The sequence below is a fragment of the Diadema antillarum genome, unplaced genomic scaffold, assembly GCF_040938485.1.
Source record: "Diadema antillarum isolate AM-2024a unplaced genomic scaffold, OU_Dant_1.0 seq00002038_RagTag, whole genome shotgun sequence".
Classification (NCBI taxonomy): domain Eukaryota; kingdom Metazoa; phylum Echinodermata; class Echinoidea; order Diadematoida; family Diadematidae; genus Diadema; species Diadema antillarum.
In genome coordinates this window covers 1-18906 of record NW_027272690.1, presented here as the reverse complement: position 1 = coordinate 18906, position 18906 = coordinate 1, and the positions used below count along the sequence as shown (strand labels likewise).

At 37.4% G+C, this 18906-nt stretch overlaps 1 protein-coding gene across 1 annotated transcript; it reads left to right on the top strand.

Moving 5' to 3' along the window:
• The first annotated feature begins 75 nt into the window (after positions 1–75).
• Positions 76–13689, top strand: LOC139713722 (probable 3-hydroxybutyryl-CoA dehydrogenase). The gene is made up of 8 exons (XM_071625427.1): positions 76–370; positions 1338–1474; positions 3780–3885; positions 4373–4467; positions 5210–5306; positions 7467–7565; positions 11172–11282; positions 12881–13689. The coding sequence occupies exons 1-8, from the start codon at positions 319–321 to the stop codon at positions 13057–13059; spliced, it is 876 nt and encodes a 291-aa protein (XP_071481528.1). The 5' UTR covers positions 76–318; the 3' UTR covers positions 13060–13689.
• Positions 13690–18906: the final 5217 nt, after the last annotated feature.

Here is an 18906-nt window from a genome sequence, read left to right as displayed (position 1 = left end):
CCTGATGCATACCACACAAAAAACTGTGATACTAGTCTATCCCCTATAGCTGACATCATATTTGATCCGGTATTTACGTGCTCGTCAGATGATCATGTGTATGACGGATGGTTAATCCCCAGACATCTGAAGGAGCAGACCTATTTATCATTAGGGAACTTCACTTTGACTTGCCGCCTACACCAAACACCAGCCTGCAAAGCTTGGAGGGCGAAAGGGATTGTGTATTCGCATAAATACAGCAGATGACTACCTTTTGATTGTCAGATTAGATTTGTGACCGACAGCTACCCTCCTGAGCTGTGAAAAATCACAACAATGGTTAAGATCGCAGTTTTAGGTTGCGGTTTGATGGGCACGAAGATTGCAGGTGTGTATTCGTTCAAGACGTTATCATTCATATGACATTGGGTGGAGTACTGAGTATACGATTCATTACATGAATATGGAATATGTACCGATGGGCGATGTATAGAAACTATCTACGTATGGGGGTTTCATTTCTATTCTAAGACTATTAAGTTTCATCATGATAGACAGTAAATTATTGCAAAACAATTTGAATTTTTATTATTCATGCATGGAGAGCTCTAACTATGACTAGATTTCTATGCCTTCTTTTTTTTTTTAAAGAATTTAGGTAGAGAGTAGTAGGGTATTTTAATCATTAACGTTAGACAGAAAGATCCCTCTGTCGGTCCAGCTAGAGGAGTCTTCCATTTTTGTTTTTGTTTTTGTTTTTGTTTTTTGGACGTTATCACTCTCCTCTGCGGAGACAGGGGATCCCTGAAGCCAGGCGCAGTCTCCGCGGAACATATCCCCGACGACCAGATACAGACCGATCTTTCGGTCAAGGTATAAATCATTTGACCAAAAGATTGTCTGTATTTTATCATCAAGGATGGATAACCTATGTTCCTTGTTCACATGATCTGGAGGACAGTTATGCTAGCAAGTCAAACATTCTTTGTAAATGTTTTAAAACTTCTCCGGATAGACAGTTTTTTCTGTCTAAAAAAAGAAATCATATAACTGCTAACGGGAATGTGGCGATTGAATCTTGAATGAGCACTCTCCCAAAATAACCCTATATATATATATATATATATATTATATATCAAAGTTATATATATATATATATATTATATATCAAAGTTATATATATATATATGATATATATAGACACATATATATAAATATCACATATATATTTATATCACAAGTATCACTTGATTAGCAAAAGGACATTAGGAAATCTGCCACATAGATCTGTTCAGTACGGTAATTTACTGTATGTCATGTGTTGGTGGCTATTGTTTTGTTTATGCCTAATCCAGGTTGCATGGCCTATCATGGACACAGGGTGAAAATCTATGATGTAAATCCACGTGCACTGTCAGCAGTGCAGGCCAACCTGGAAGACGATAAGAATGAGCTTCGCCAAGAAGGACTCATGACCCATCCAACATTTTTGGTAAATATGCCTATGTGACTTTCATACTTACAGTTACATATTCTATAAATCAGTCATTCAAAGTAATTTTGATTATTGTGATGTTACATGTTCAAATATATACATATATGTAGCTATATTCACCATCTTCAAGTTCTCCAAAATTGTTCTAAGAACAGCGCTAGAGTAAATTCAAGATATTCAACTGATTTGTTATGTACTTACAAGATTGACACACGTGAGATGAGAAGAAACAACCATATGTTGTGCACAGTGTATAAAATTGCTTTTTAAAATAATTCAACCCTCAAATATATGAGTGAGATGTTTCAGTTGAAAATTGTTGATTATAATTTAAGAAATACAACACTTATATGAATTCTATATACATCAAATGTTATGGACAGTAGCTTGAAGAAATTCTGCGGAAAAATTGTGGAGGATTTAGGGCGTATCTTTAATCAACATACATGTATATGATATCGTCAAAGCAGGGAAGCTTCTCAACTTATGCGATACATATCTAAGTGAAAAGGAACTTCATCACACAAAAAAAATAACTAATATCACAGCAAGTTCCTGTTTTTACCAACTACATGTAGTTTCAGTTTCCTTCAGCTATTACCTTTGAATATCCTCTCTCTGAGGTGGGTTTTTATTTTGTTTGTGGGCCTCTGCCCTGAAGGGCTCCGGAGCCATCGTTTTTTGGGTTGTCTGTCTGTCAATCCACCTCACAGCTCTTTATAATGCCTGGGGGGTGTTTCCTCAATATAGTCAGCACTGACAAGTTGTCAGTCTCTGACAATAACCATAGTAACAGTCATTGACCAGAGCATCTCAACCAATCAAAACCAAGGATTTTGCTGAAATTGTCAGAGACTGACAACTTGTCAGCGCAGACTATATTGATGAAACACCCCCCCCCCCCCCCCCCCCCCGATTAAAAGGAAGACCACTGCGAGAATTTTCTAGATACCTGGCCTAGACATGCAACATTAGGTGTATTGGTAGATGAGACTGATTAAATTTTGGCAAAATGCCCAGAGATCAATGGTCAAAGATCACTGAATTTGTGGCTAAAGTATGTATTTTGTAGCTGTAACCTCTTAGGAGAAATGTCCAGTGGTGATATAATTTGGTAGTATAAATTGTATTTTGACTATTATTTGTATGAAATTAACAAGGTGAAAAATCAAGGTCAAAGATTGCTAAACTGTTGGGGGAAATCCTGCCATTATTTTAGCTAGGAGAGTCCAGTCATCATGTGAGTTGGTGGACAGGGAAGAAAAAATTGTTTACGTAGCCTACATGATGGTGGTAGGAGGTCAAAGGTCATTCTGCTTTGATTAAGATGTAATTATCTGAAAATTCTGCCAAAAGTGAAAATGCCATTTTCTGGCCTCAAAAGTCCATCAGGTATACAGTGTATGTCCTGTAATAACGTAATTTCATGTGATGGATTGAAGAAGATTATAGACAATATTTCTTTTGCGCAGAGAGAGTTCAAGATCAATCAATTTATTCTGTTGATCGTAAAATGCAAAAACTTGCATCATTGTGTTGTTTAGTATCATTTGCTAATTTGATATGCTATCCCATGAATTGGAGGAAGAATATTCTACCCGTGGATGGACATTAGAAATTGTGACTATCATGTGATATTGTTTATCCCAATGCTGAATGGTACTTGAAAAACAGCATATACAGCTGTAGTTTATAAGTAAGAGTGATCTGCAATCACTCTTCCCTTTTTGTCTTTAGCTCTCCCTCCTCCCCTTCTGCTTGCACTTTCCTTTCTTAGGTTCTTTGGACCACAATTAGTCTGTGCATAGTTTGTACTGGTGAATGGGATGTATTGATTAACTAAAATTGCTGTAAATATGTTCAATAAATTCTGTAGAATTGTTCCCTCCACAAGTGGCTAATCTGGCTGTTTGGGTGGGTGTATTATAAAAATGTTCTAGAGATCATAGACCTTGGGCCCATTGCATAAAAGTTACTACTATGGTAACTTTGCCATCCAATGGTAACTTCCATGGAATTCTTGATTTTGATTGGCTGTTGAGTATTGTTGCCATGGTAGTTACCATTGGATGGCAAAGTTACCACAATAGTAACTTTTATGCAACGGGCCCCTTGTGTAATAAAACAGTAGAGTATTGAAATCTGAGCAAAATGATCCACAGGTCTTCATTGGAAACTTCCAGCCGTACTTTGGATGTCTTTGGAGTGAGCTCTGCTGGCAGTGTAAAGAAAGATGTGTATGCGTGTAGTGTCTGTGTTATCTTAGTGTTTACCGACATACAATTATGTACACATATTTCAGGGCCAGGTCCTGTGCATGAGTAGACTGGATGAGACTGTGGAGGATGCAGACTTCATCTTTGAGGCCGTCATCGAGGACTTGGCAGTGAAGAAGGACTTGATTGAAAGTAAGACCAGTCTTCATCATTGAGTATCTATCCTGGCTCCAAACCTGGAAGATACATTCCACACAAGTGATTGAAACTTTTTTTCATCCTTTTAAAACAACTTACCATGCAGTTTCACAGGATTTAGATATCTTTGTTCCATGGATGTGGTGTCATTAGGGCATGCAAGGAGATTATCATCGTGTGTTGATCATTACTGTTACTTCTTTATGATTGAATGAGTTTCTGCAGATATTATATTCAGTACAGTAATATAAAATAAAAATAACACCAACATACATGGCAAAGTTACAGTATGGTATATGAAGGCATAGCAGTCAACATTTTGATGTGTTATCATTATAGTGTTTCCTTTCTTATCTTCAAGAAACAACAAAAACAGCATTTGGCAGTGAATCAGTGGTGGTAATATTTTTTTTTCTTCCTTGTTACAAAAGCCACTGGTTGCCTGGCAACATCTTAATCATGTGTATTTCACTCCCAACAGAAGTGACCCAGCTATGCAAGCCAGATACCATCATTGGTAGCAACACACTGGATTTCAATGTGGATGATATTGCTGAGAGGGCTTTATGCAAAGAGGCAAGTTTGCAATGAATTGGTGAATGTCCATTCCGTGGTGCAAACATGTAAATGAATATATTTGTCATCTATGTGTGATAGATAACTAATATCATTGTTTCAAGAATACCTCATGATTCGTGTTCAGTTATTATATGTAGATTACTTTCCTTTCAATATTGTGTTGTGGGCAGTCTCCAAGCTTTAATCAGAGTTAACAAAATTTGTGCTGGAAATAGTCCTTACTATGTTTAAGTTGACAGTAGTGAATAGAGTAAAAATTGGAATTGTTAACCAAAGTCAGACAAACAAATGTGTCAGTGTCATTATGAGCTTTCTTTTGTTTTCATGTCAAAAGTGAAAATTTTGCGAAGTTAAGTGTCTAGGTCAAAAGGATATTTTGGGGAAACATATGGATCTTTACAATTTTGTAAATCTCTTTTGTAAGGTTCAATTTTGGTGACAGTCCTACTATTCTGATTGTTTGATTTAAAGTAAACTTGAGTATTGTATGGAATTGCATTACTCTGATAGCAAACTGTAGAATTACATGAAAAATATAGCAACAAATGAATGATGTTTTCATGGTACAAACAACAAAAAAGAGTCATGAGCAGTAGATTGAAATTATAATAGTGATCATCTCGTCAATAGCCGCTGTGTTCATTTGAATTAAGAAATAAATTTCCCTTTCTAATGACTATGTAGTCAATAGTCACTTTGTCTGTCTAAATAAAAACATGTGTTTCCCCTTTCTTTTCAGAGAATACTGAGACTTCGGTTTCTCCACCCCGTCTACACTATTCCTGAGGTTGAAATCTCCACTACAAAGTACACAACTCCACAGATTGTAGAACAAGGTGAATTGAGTACATGTCTGGAGTGGTAATCCTTCAATGTGAATTATTCTTACTTAAAATATGTTAGTGTAAGACTGGCTGTACAAACTGATTTAGATTTGATCCTTGCTGTAGTGAATATCAAGGGAGACAAGGCACCAGAATGTCAAGTATTGACATCTTTTTTTTTTTTCAGTGAAAAATCTTGGGTAGCATTTTAGTTCTGGTGTGACCGTTTCATTGAAAAGGCATTGTCAATATTTTTGCTGATAAGAAATATATGGGGGTCCAAATGCTAGTATCATTCAATTTCAGTATGCAAATTCACATTGCAAAATGGAATAAAAAAAGATGATGATAATAAAAATTATTCAAAAAATTATGATAATGATTTAACATTGTCATCAAATGGAGTGTAATCAGGCAAGCTGTAGACAAAGTCTGCATCCAATTTGGTGAAGGAGTCTGAATCAAATTTGGTGACGGAGGGTGGACAAACATCATGGCAAACTTGTAAGATCAAGTTGTGTGTTTTGTTGTGAATTTCACTTGAAACTCAAACTCCATGCAAACAGATCATTAGAATTAAGACTAAATGAGTCAAGGCTTCAGGGCATCAAGTTTCAAACATAGATATTTCAAGATTTGTGCCATTGGTATCACATTTTAAAACAGTTTGAAATTACTGAAACTGTATCTCATGAAGATTGTATTGTTTGCACATAACTAGCATACCAAAATTGAACCCCTAAGCCTGTTTATTATTCATAATTATCATGACTCTAAAGTTCACAAGGAGCCCCTGTGCTAAGCAGAACTCATGAGTGTCATAGAGGCATGAGGTGCAAGTGTATTGTCATTTTAAAGATTGCCAAGTCTCTCAGTGCTCATTCTGCAATACAGCCATTCATGTGAAATTACTTGTGGTTTTCTCATCACCAGAGAAGAAAATTAAAGAGTCAACATACTGAGAACATCATCATTTGAATATGTGACCCGCTACAACAAAATGATCCTAAAGTCGGGCGAGGTCGATTATTTGAAAATTGCATGATATAATCCCCTAATCTTTCTGCTTTAAATCGATATATAACACATTTTATCAAAATAATCGGCTGCGGAGATATCGATATTTAAAAGAGAGCATGTCGAGACGTCTGGAAAATCACTGTTTCGAGAAAAGCGCCCTAAACGTCTTCCTTTCGACGCAATCGCGATCAAGGGACACGCAAGTCAGTTTTCACCTCTGGACAATAGAAGGTAAGCCCTAGCAACCCCCGAAGAGTTCATTCAAGCACATCAGTGTCGGCGGTCTCCTCACCAACCAATCAGTGACCAGGATGTGAGAAGCGGCTGAGCATAGCACACCCCGCCCGCACGCACCAGTTGACTGGGCAGTGTGCGAGCTTCACGCTTCGGTTAGCAGCAAGCAGCAAACTGACCAATGAGATCACTCTGGTCGTTGTTAGGGGCGGAACCTATCTGTGGCGCTCAATCCAAATTTTCGAACCAGTTTCTGCTTCGTTGAATCACCAAAAAACATGGCTCAGAAAAACGCTATTTTTTGGTCTTTCCTTTGATCATTTTGCTTCAAAATTTCGACAGATGATAGAAGACATGTTAGACTTCAATAATATATCAAAATCAGAAAATCGTAAGTTTTGACCAATGTTAATGCTCTGACTTCAAACACGATTTTCACGGCTTGGACCGTGCACGACTTTAGGACTTTTTTGTTGTAGCGGGTCACATATTTTTTTTAAACAGACATGGTAGGGGTATATTGACTGAACAGAGGTGCTGATCTGGAATCTGATGTACATATATTAGTGTGATGACAGTGTGAAGCTAGTTATGCAAAGCCTTCGGCGTTAATACATTGTATGTTATGCTAACATGTTGATGCCTTGTATTAAGTTTTCCACGAGCTTCCCCTCTAAAGGGAATTTACCCTCAAAATGACTTTATTTGAAATTGAATACCATAGAGCATCTGATCAGTCAAAATTTAGGAAAATAGGAGAAATGATGTGACATGTATAGCCATGAGAATGTAAATCAGTCACTGGATATCCCCTGTGTTCTCTCCAAAGATGCCATCTTCAAACAACTTTTGCTGTATGTTTTGAAAATAATAATTGATGCTAACATCTCATTATAACTTTAATGCGACATCATGCAGCGAGGCAGTTGCTGGAAAAGATGGGCAAGACACTCTTCTATCGCTCAGGCAGGGAGCCCCTCATCCTCACAGAAACACAAATCTTGTCAAGAAAACATGGTAAGTGAATATAGTTGCTGTAGCTCAGTGGATAAGACCACAGATTATCAATCACAGTATCCCTGGTTTGAGCCATTTCGCTGCAGTGGTTGTGCTTCAGGGCAAGGCACTTTATCGTCATTGCCACTCCTTTGGAGGGAACTCAAAGCCATCACTCCTTACAAGCATTCATCACTTCCTTAGCAGTCATGTAAAACAAATTCAAATCATATGGCAGTATTCAGTGAATACCAAAATCAATTTACTTTTAGCGGATTCATTTGCAACTAGTACAAACATGAAGATATTCTGAAGCAAAAGTCAGAATAAAAAATCAGCTGTTGGAGATGCAGAGGAGATCATTGCTGCCATTGTCAACACTGCAACTTGCTTGAAATGTCGCGACTGAACTGGATAGCTGCATTCCTGCATCGTATGGGAAGACTCCTGTCATTAATGAAATCCTGGGTGGTGCTCATCAGTGGCCTTACTATCAAGGTTGGTTGCATTTTGACTGAACTTCAGGGGTATGTGATCGTTAATAATGAGTGCCTGAAACAATCAGAGATGCTTTATTACGATTCTTTACATGCCATGTTTTATTCATGAACTTGTCTAGCTTGATGGCGTACAAAGTTTCAGTTTTCATTTAAGTGTAATGAAGAATACATCAAGGGCAGATAAGCTAGAACGTAGTGAATTTTTGCTGAGTTAATCCATCTTTTTAGTGCTTGTGATGTATTCCAAAATTCCTTTCAAAGTAGCTGTACTGAAGTCTTGAGCAGTTTGTGATTTCCTTTAGCAATTTATTACTACATATTATTAGAGCAGGAAGATACTCCCAGTATGTATTTGACACCTCACAATTTCTCAAAACTATAACATGCTTGCATGTTGTTTATTTCTGGTGCACTGTGGAGGTAGGGTTATAATACGATGCTGTAAATTGTTCTCTTGCAGACATACTGTTACACATGATGACCGTCATCATTTAGTGCTCTCATTCTCCACGTCATTACCTGTCCTCTAAACTGAAGTTTGCATATGACATTGAATATACACTGCACAGCAAAATTAGACATACTTTTATATGAATATGCCACACTGTATGTGAAACTTTCATCGTTCACACGTGTCATAGAATTGTCTAACACAACAGAAATGTCAAGTCATGTAATATAAGATATCAAATGGTATGTACAATTGTATATTGTCAGTTTAACAGCTCTATTTTACTAAATGACACAAGTTTCTGTCCGGAAAATACTGTGTGAGCAATTCTTTCTGTGCCAAGATAGGATTTAGGTTTTGCTAAAGTAGATGATCTGTGAAAAGTGAAAAACAAAGAAACAGTTAAACAAACTTCATTCCAGGACTGCTGCCCTGAGTTTGATTTTCTGTGTGAATTTTGTTCTGTTAAAGGTCAAGAGCTGGTCAAGTAGCAGGTGCATCAGAAGTCAGCCCTCAACATGGAATGAGTCATGTTGCTGATCCTGCTGGAGAAAAGGGACAAAGGAATGGGAAGCAAAGTGTGTGAGAGAGAGCTTTCCTTGAGGCTGAGATGAAAAGGCCCGATACTCAGAGGGGACAAATTGAAAGAGAGAAAGAGAATGTTATGTTGGAGAAGGTTAGGTTGGAGTTTGTAATTGCTAGTCTCAGAACTGGCAAAAGGGATGCACACTTCAGTGACAATGGTGATGCCTGACTCGTCAAGTTGCAAAATTCAATTTTGCTGCTTTGTTGTTCTTGCATCCTTCAAACTATGTGCATATGCCCGCTTGATCATCAGTCTTAAATCATTCATCTGAGTGCGACTCTTTTGCGGGCATTGTCTGTACAATTTCACAACTGCAGTAAGAGTGTGTACTCAATCAATTATAATCTTAGTTGTCATACTAGTCTTTGAATCTTTCCACTGAATTTCATTCACATCCGATGTGTGTCATCAGCATAGTTTCAATGAAATGCTTGCTCAAGTTATGAGAGATGAAAGAGGAGAAGTTAGCTTTCTACAGTAAGAGAAGCAGAAAGATGAAACAATAGATTTCAGAATTTGCCCCTGTGAAACAAACAAAAAAATGATCTGTAAATGAATTGTATTCAAACCACACCAGTGGAGTATGGCCACATTTTCACATTCACTTCGTCAGACATAGTTGCTACTTCTTTGCATGGTGTTACTATTTTACCCGGTATTTTAATCTAACAAGAATTGGGATGTCTTTGATGTGTGCATATGTGTGATATTTCTATCAAATCAGTTGCGTTCAAAGAAATTATTTTGAGTTTCTATGTGTTTGACAATACATCATGTGATGAAAGGAATTGAGTGATTGTTTAGCATATAAGTGATGCAGTAAACAACAGAAAGTGTTTAAGAATAAATTTACAATAATGTTGATCTGAAATACATTGTGCAAGTGGTTATCTTTCAGTATATTTCCATGTTTGCATGGTGACATGAGAATGTATGTACATTTGTTCCTTTAGTCTAGTGTGTTTATTGATGTGTTAGTAAGCACTGTTAGCTGTAGATGGCACAGATGGAAATTTCATGTGTTTTTGCTTTTCTGTAAAATCACTGCAGAATGAGCAAGGGAGTCATAATGACATAGAATTAGTCTATGAATAAGTCACAGAGGTGGATGAAAAATATTGTGCTGTCAAAATGGTTGACAAGAATTTGATGTCTGTATGCATGTCCTGATGTGCCATCATGTTTAGCATGTTCCTGTGGGTTTGTTCATCATTGTCAACTTGTTTGGCAGTGCCAAATTCTGGCACATCCAGTTGCTCTGCAGTATTGTGAAGGATGGCACGACTTGCAATGACTGTGCCAGTCTTTGCAGGCCTAGATCTGAGCTCACCATGCAAACGACTGAACCTCCTATTCAATTGTCATACTACCCTCTATCCTCTCCATATCGCAAATAAAACTAGGACATTTGCATAGGATAAACCCTGAGCAAAGACTGTTATTGCTTAATTGCTGTCTTAGTCCCTAGTATCACTCCAATCAGTGACATCATTGCATGCCATGTTCATGAAAGCACAACTGTAAAACTGGATGCTTGTTAATAAAATGTGGTTACATCACTCTATGAGAGATATCATTTACCTATCGTATACTCCTATTCCACAGAGATTTCTTCTAATTGGTCACTCATGGGAAACAAAGCATGTTGCTTCCGGCCACCCACCAAAGAGTATCTGATGGCAGTCTGATGAATCTGACTTGTGGTCAACTATCGGGTCAGTGTCAGACATGTCGTATGTAATCCTTATCGGTAATCTTGCCTCATCGGATCACGCCTGGCATGTCTGACACTGACCTGATGGTCGACCAACACATGTCAGATTTATCAGACTGCCATCTGATACACTTCCGTGGGTTGTTGGAAGCAACAAACTTTGCTTCTGACGAGTAGCCAATGAGAACAAATCTCTATGGAATGGGGATGTTATGTAATCCCATATCCCACTTTACACAAGTGCTCTGCATCTATCTATGATTGCTCCCACCTGTGGCTTACCACAAGTATGCAAGTCCCCGTAAGCCAACTTATAATTAAAGGTACAATATCTCTTAATCTGGTTGTATTGTTGCTTCCTGTTTTCTCTCTGCAGCGAGACGGCAGCAAATTTTGAGGGAGAGAGGACTAGCTGGTTTCCCCACCTCGATGGTGCCAGGACTTGGTCACAATGGGAACGTCACTCCTATCCAGGATGAAGAGTTTGGTGTGTATAACACTCGATATGGATTATAATGTATTAAAAGTATAACATGCAGTGGTTCTTTTTTTTATCTTGCAAATTTCACAAGTCAACTGATCATATTGATCAAGATTTTGCCTCCTTTAACACCAGTGCATTGTATTTGGTATCCAAGATGGGAAATGGCTACTGTAAAAGTGGATATTTTCGCATGACTAATCTTACTCACTCGGCAGGGTAAGAAGAGTTTCGCGTTTTTTAATTCCGTGGAATCAAGACATCAACTACTGGAACATAAGGCAAGCAAAAATATTCGCGTGCTTTTATTTTCACGCTAATTTCTGGTTGTGCCAAATGCATGAAAATTTCAACACCGCAAAAATTTCCACTTTTACAGTATTTTGTCTGGAAAATTGATAATCCTTCCTTTTTATTCCATCAAGATTCAACCATTTACAAATTTTGTCTCAAAAATCTTGATTGGCATAAGGTAATTGTACTCATGAAATACATGGCGTGCACAGTATCCATTAATTTTTATCTTCTGCTAGGAAATGATAGTCAATCTGTGATTTGCTGTGTTGTCACTACTCTCTTCATCTAATGTGTTTTACATGTGAGCTAAAATTTTAATTTCCCATGGTCACTCTGGTGATCATCACCCTGAATTATTTCAGTGATTTTGGCATTGCTTCTAAAAGTTGGAGAAGTGGCAAACTTGTTTTTCATAATACTCCACCATTCTTTATTTTTTTTTGTCATGGCATTTCCTTCCTGCTCAATAACAATAAAATGCAACGTTAAGTTGTTGCCATAGCAACTACAATAATATTACCCAGAAATTTGCAGTTTTATAGCCTGCTGCCATGGTTTCTGACAGTCGGAATTTATGCAATGGGATCATATGTCATGACTGTATCATATTTCTCTTCTGTTTATCAAGTACCGGTATGTATGAAAGATAGAGATACTAAAGTATGATTGCATGGTCCTGCTCATGAAATGCCACATCATTCTTTGGCCCTGATCCAGAAGAACTCAATGTGATTAAGTAGCATGAGACTTGAAATGAAAAATAAAATAATTTCCCAGCTCACATACCAGCATTTGTTGCTACAAGTTTGAAGTTTTGTTGGTAATAACAGAAACCGTTGGCATAGCACACAAAATAACATTACCAAACCAGAACATTTAGCAACAATTCCAACTTCATGATTGTTGGCAGTCATGTGGTTTTCCATCCTGGTTTTCCATCCTGACACCAAAGCTATCACTGTCATGTCTGGAAATTTTCAGCCTTTCTCATGAGCACTGTGCAAGTTAATCCAGTCTTTCTCCTCTCCATTGTACAGTAGGCCTACATGGTTCACATTTGGTTTAACAAAAAATAACATGCATGAATCCTGTGATGATGTGTTACAGGTAGTTGTGTTAACAAAAGTTTGTTATGCATTACTGAGTTCGCCAATGAAATCTGACAGAAAGATGCCATATGCATGCTTTTGCATTGTTCTTTGCTAACATGTTTGTTTTGTGTTTGTTTGTTAATTTGCTGGATTTTTTTCTGTCATTTTTTCCCATATTCCCACCCCCCCCCCCCCCCCCCCGACTCTGCCTCACAGTGGCAAACAACGAAAACGACTGTGCAATCTGCATGGATCGCAACCGAGACTGTCTGCTCTGCCCGTGCCACCACCTGGTCACATGCTATGAGTGTGCCAAGTCTCTGCTCAATCGCCAGGACTGCTGCCCGATCTGCCGCAAGGAGATATCAGAGATCATTCGAGTCTTCACCGCATGATCCATTCGTGGTCTCATGTTTGCAAGAAAAAAGCAAATACAGCAGGGGGCTGGTGCAGACATTGGCTCTTTGATGTTTGTGTCTGTGGTGCAGGTTGTTCGTTTTTGCTCACAGTCATGTGGCATGCAAGAGCGCTAGCTGAAAGCCAGTTGGACTGAAAGTAGTGTAGCATGCACTGTCATCTTAAGATCTGGGTCATCCTTTGTCCTAATAGCATGAAAAGTCTATTTGCATAGAGCAATGCAAGTTTTGTTTGTGTTTTGTTGCTTTATGGGGAATGGGGCTCTCCAAATAGTAGCTGTTTACTGTTCATGACCTTTTAAATGGTCCAGTAAGCTAGTTGCTCCAACTATGTAGGGGAGATGTGTGTGAGCTGTACTAATATCATGATAATATCATCTTGGAAATAGATATCGTAGAATGTGTTCAGAATATTAAGTTCACATCGTCAGTGTGATGTTCCCCCAACATTGATTACTAAGTACCTTGATTTTTCTATGTTAATATATTACATCATCAGTATGTATTACATTCCCTTCTTATTCGTTGTGCCATAGTATTGCCATGACCACAAGTTTATTGCCTTGTTTGCTAAGCTCAGAACAGGAATATGCTTTTTATTTCAAAACTTTTTTTTGGAGACTTATTGTATATTTCCTTTTTTTTGTAGTGTTTGAACAATAGTGTAATAATTCTAATTTAAATTAACATAGTCTCAACATAATTTTGATGTTTGATCAGCAGGGGAAAAAAAGTATTTCAGAAGTTGCCAGTACCTGTATGCATGTGTGTGTGTATGTGTGTGTGTGTGTTTGTGTTGCATATTTATTCCTATACATATGTACAGTATGTCCCCAAAAAAATTACAACGGGACCCTCCGCAATGATATCTTTAAAAATAGTTAATCAATCTAAATACAAAGTCAGGGTATGAAACTATAACTCATTGCCCACATCTTACAGAAAACCCCATTCAATTTGCTTCAGTGGTCAAAGAGAAATGAGGAATTTTGTAGAGGATGTCGGAACTCTCTTCCCTCCAAGTTCTGTCTATTATTCACACACAAGAGCATTGAATTGCAAAAATTGGAAGAATGAGACTCATGACATGCTTTACAACAATCTACATTTCTCTGTAACCGCTTAACCAAATTGAATGGGGTTTTCTGCAAAATAGAGCTAAGATGTTATGTTTTAAGACCCTGAAGTAGCACTTAGACATGTCGATCATAATTAGGTGTTATCAATTCAAAAATCTGATTGTAATTTTGGGGGGACATAGTAGGTACTGCAGTATGTCCCCCCAAAAAATTACGATCAGATTTTCGCATTGATAACACCCAATATGATTAAATTTTTAAAATGCTACTTCAGGGTCTTTGAAATCCCCATTTGATTTGGTTAAGTGGTCACAGAGAAATGTGGATTGTTGTAAAGCATGTCATGAGCCTGATTCTTCCAAGTTTAGAACTTCGATGATCTTGTGTGTGAATAATTGACAGAACTTGGAGGGAAGAGATTCCCGACATCCTCTACAAAATTCCGCATTTCTCTTTGACCACTGAAGCAAATCGAATGGGGTTTTCTATAAGATGTGAGCAATGAGTTATAGTTTCATACCCTAAATTTGTATTTATATTGATGTAGTATTTTCAAAGATATCATTGCGGAGGGCCCCGTTGTAATTTTTTTGGGGGGACATATCGTATACATTTTTTTTTAAAGATAGAAATATGAATATATATATATAAATGTACAATGTAAATATATGAACATATGAATTACATAAGGGAAAAGAAAGAAGAAAGATGATAATAACTAGACATTTGAAGCCAGAAGAAAAGATGAGTTAATTGAATGAATGGATGGAAAATGGCATTAAGTCCATTTGGTTGAAAGCAACTAGGACCCCCAGTAGCCCACCATTTCAACTTTCCTGGACACACCACTGACAACTCAAAGGTCTGTGGCCTAGAGAAGATCCAAGGAGGCACCAATATAAACAGCAAAAAAGTAAAAGAGGAGTGACTCATCCACCACCTCATCATGAGTGGGCGCATTGCGATCACCAGAGCAAATCATGTCAGTAACGTATTTGCTGGTGCACATTATTAACTGACTCAGAGTTAGTGTCTAAAACATGTTATCTCTACATTTCAGTACTTGTCACATCTGTGTGTAGATGTGATGTATTGTTTTTCTCACATAAATGGATGTACTACTATATGCATTACCTATTTCATGAAACCATGGTCCTTGCTGCATACCAGGGACCAGTTACATGGAGAATGTACACTACTATTATAACTTCAAAATTAGCAACTACCTCATTGGAAAAAAAAAATTGAATACTGGGATTTTTTGACTGAGCGGCAAGTTATTCCTCTCTTTGAGCTTCTTTTGTAGACATCCTATTGTGCTGGTCTCATTCCATGTAAAGAGCCTTTTTATGAGAAAATGTGCAAGGTCGTTAGGGGAGTCACGAGGACGTCTATTTGTGTCCCAGTTTCCTGTGGAAGAAAAACATGAGTGCACACAAATCCATCTAGAGTGTCACATGATCGTGAACAATGTTCAGCACATTTGTCATGGGCACAGTCTCTGTGAGCATTGCAGCATTTGTAGACAGGATGATTTTGATAATCAGCAACAAAACAGTTTGAAGCATAAAGTGGTTTCTTACTCAAATTACGTAAATGTGTCACTTTACATAAAAGACGTGGTTGTAATACAGAAATTGAGACAATAGCATCAGCATTATTCCTGATTTTCATTTTGCTGTGCCAAACTATCCACAGTAAGAAACTGATATGTATACACACATGTATATGAACTCTGCTTTCGGTAGAATGGGGTGGAAGGACTGGGGGGAAGAGCCACCAATAAGTACAATCCCCTAGGGATGGTATGGTATTGGTGGAGATGAGAATTGGGCTTTTAACTTTCTGCGAGATACCAAGAAACCACTTATGAAATAGTACAGGCCATACCATTCTGAGAGGAATTCAAAGTTTATTTGATGAAAATTGCTTTTGAAATTGCTGAGACATCCAAAAACAAAATAAAACCCAGCGATCATAATAAAAGGTGAGTCCCACCTTTTATTAGGAATGCTCTGTTTTAGATATCTCAGCCATTTCAAAACCAATTTTCATCAAATAAACATTGAATTCCTCTTGTTCTTTCATATTTCATATAAGGTTTCTCATTATCTCACCAACAAAATGTTAGATACCTTAAGATAGGTCTCGACCACAACTATACGACCCCTTTAATAACCTGTGTGTCCGCATTTCTTTAACATGATTGTTGCTGTTGGTATGTCCATACACAATGTCATTTACATCATTCAAATGTGGTTGTGAGAGAGTTTATGAAAAGAGACAATTGGGATGATGAATTGTACATAAATCAGATTTCATTTACCTGGAAAACTAGTGATTTTTAAGTATTATTTCAGTCAAGGACACAGCTATCTTGAAAGGAAACAAAGCTTCACCCAAACATGTCAGTGTAGACAGAATAAGTTGCTCTTAATGATGAGTTTGAGGTATATGTTCATGTCCTCATTATGCCAATGTGTCAATGGTTTTTTTTTTATTGTGCTTAAGACTTTTATTAAGTTCTTGTTTTGAAGAATTTATGAATAATTAGACTGTAGCATTTCATGCTGTTGGTAATATTCAAGTTTGAAACTGGTTTTGCTCTTTCAATTCAATTCAATTCAGTTTCTAATTATTTTCATTCTCATTTTTCTTCCAACAAAGCATAACACAGAATAAATCAGAAATTATATCATAAGCATATATACTGTAGATTGTGCAAAATGATAATCAACAAATAGAGATATACACTGCAATATTATTGTTTGGAAGCTGGAGTTTTGATTCCTTAAAGTCTTCAATTGCTTGAAAACAATAAAAAAATGTATTATTTTGAACGAGAAAAAGAGACTCGGTCATATAGTATAGCATTTGTGCCAAATCATCGTCGGAAAGAAGTTGGCATGAGGAAATCACACTCAAAATACACAATTTGATGAAAACACCTCAAAAGATTGATTGTCTACAGTTCAAATTGTGTGCAGCCATTCAGATTTCAAAACCAGTGCAAAGCCATTATGGTATCAGCTTGTTATCCTTCAGTATGTAGGTTGGTTGCACTTCAGTAGTGCCTGCAGTATTTCCTTCTTGTCATGGTGATGTTCCACATTCTTTCATGCCTCAAGCGACTTTGTAGCAACAGGACACTTCATTTTGTGCAAGATGATTCAGTGGCACTTTGCCAACAACAAAAAAAGATGGGAAAAAATGCAATTCAAAAGAAAGAGTCCAAGTAGCACCTTTCCTTTGTAGACACTGCTTCAAAAGAATTGTGTACTCTTGGCAGATAGATGAAATAAGCAGTGGCCGTCAGTGTGTTTTTGCCTCCCACGGCAGGTTACATTATCTTCAGCATTATGGTAACAAACCTTGAGCCCACAATCTAGTTCCCAATCCATTTTTTTTTTCACTCTATGCTGAGCAGTGGAATATAATTTATGTCTTTTGCACTCAAGCTCATGATAGTATGTGACTCATGGTCAAATTTAATATTTAAGCTACTGATATTAAGTGCCATTATTTTGTATGCCTTTTCTGGTTTGTTTGTTTGTGTTTGTAAGAGAGTTATCATTCTATGAATGCTCATTTTTCTGTTCATTTGTATCTTGTATCATGAAATCATACATTACATTTCATTTAGTAATGTACTGGGAGAAAAATACAGAAATACGACCAAATAATCATCATGGGAAAACCAGACTTTTAAAAAATGAAATAAGATAAAAAGTCAATAAAATGCTGATTTTGAGTGGGCATCAGTCATAAGACCTTTTTGTGATGACAAAACCTTCAGTTCTGGAGGCATGGTATATCAGTCAACAGCAATGTCCCCTTATTAGCTCCATAGTGGTCACTGAATCACACTCAGACACTGAAACAACAACAACAATACTTTGTAGTAGTACTTATTTATGCTTTCGGGTATTTCAGTGTCGACTGTTCTGCTCCGTGGGACCAGCTGGGGGCGATGTGGGTGAGGGAGAGGCTAATTTTGCCTGACATCAATACATTTACATACATGTTACTCCACTGCACTGATGGTGGACTGAGTGGGTTTGTATGTGCAGCGGGGGTTGCATCTCACATGATGTAGTGTGAGTATGAGTCATCTCTGTTACATTTTAGGACAAGATAAACAAGTATGGAGGAAAAATAGAGCGGTATGTTTGACTCATATCTTAGACAGGGACCATAAATATGCCCATAACTGAATCTTGCAGGCACTCCAAATGTTGTCTTATCCTTGCACAAGTATGACAAAGGAAAAGAAAAACTTTAATGTGAAGTCATTTAGTATACATCAAAATATAGATGAACACGTCCTTCAGAGCTCTCACGATTTGGTTAGATCTCCTTTGTAGATTATGATATTTATAGCATGATCGAGTTTTGTGTGTTTGTCACTCAGCTAGGGTAGACTTGAATGATCATACCCATAATGCACTGCATGATTTGGTCTGCTGCTCATGAATCCGCCGGACCAAAGAGGCTCAGTGAGCCATGTCAGTGCATCAAATTTTGCCTATAGTATTGCTGTATGCAGCCAAGAATCGTTTGTTTCTTCGTAGAAGCACAATTTTACTGCATTGACATCATGTGCTGTCATATCTAGTAGATGATTATAGTATTGTGTGTCTTTCATTGTGAGCACTTATTATAAAATCAAATAATCTGCAATAATTGAAATGTAATTTGCTGTAATAGAAGGCCAAAGTACTGCCTGACTTGAAAATGGCAAGAACAT

Excerpts from the sequence above, each read along its gene's own strand:
- LOC139713722 (XM_071625427.1), top strand. The coding sequence starts at position 319 with ATGGTTAAGATCGCAGTTTTAGGTTGCGGTTTGATGGGCACGAAGATT. Across the intron at positions 3,886-4,372 it reads GAAGAAGGACTTGATTGAAA|AAGTGACCCAGCTATGCAAG; the intron begins GTAAGACCAGTC and ends CACTCCCAACAG. Across the intron at positions 5,307-7,466 it reads TCCACAGATTGTAGAACAAG|CGAGGCAGTTGCTGGAAAAG; the intron begins GTGAATTGAGTA and ends GACATCATGCAG.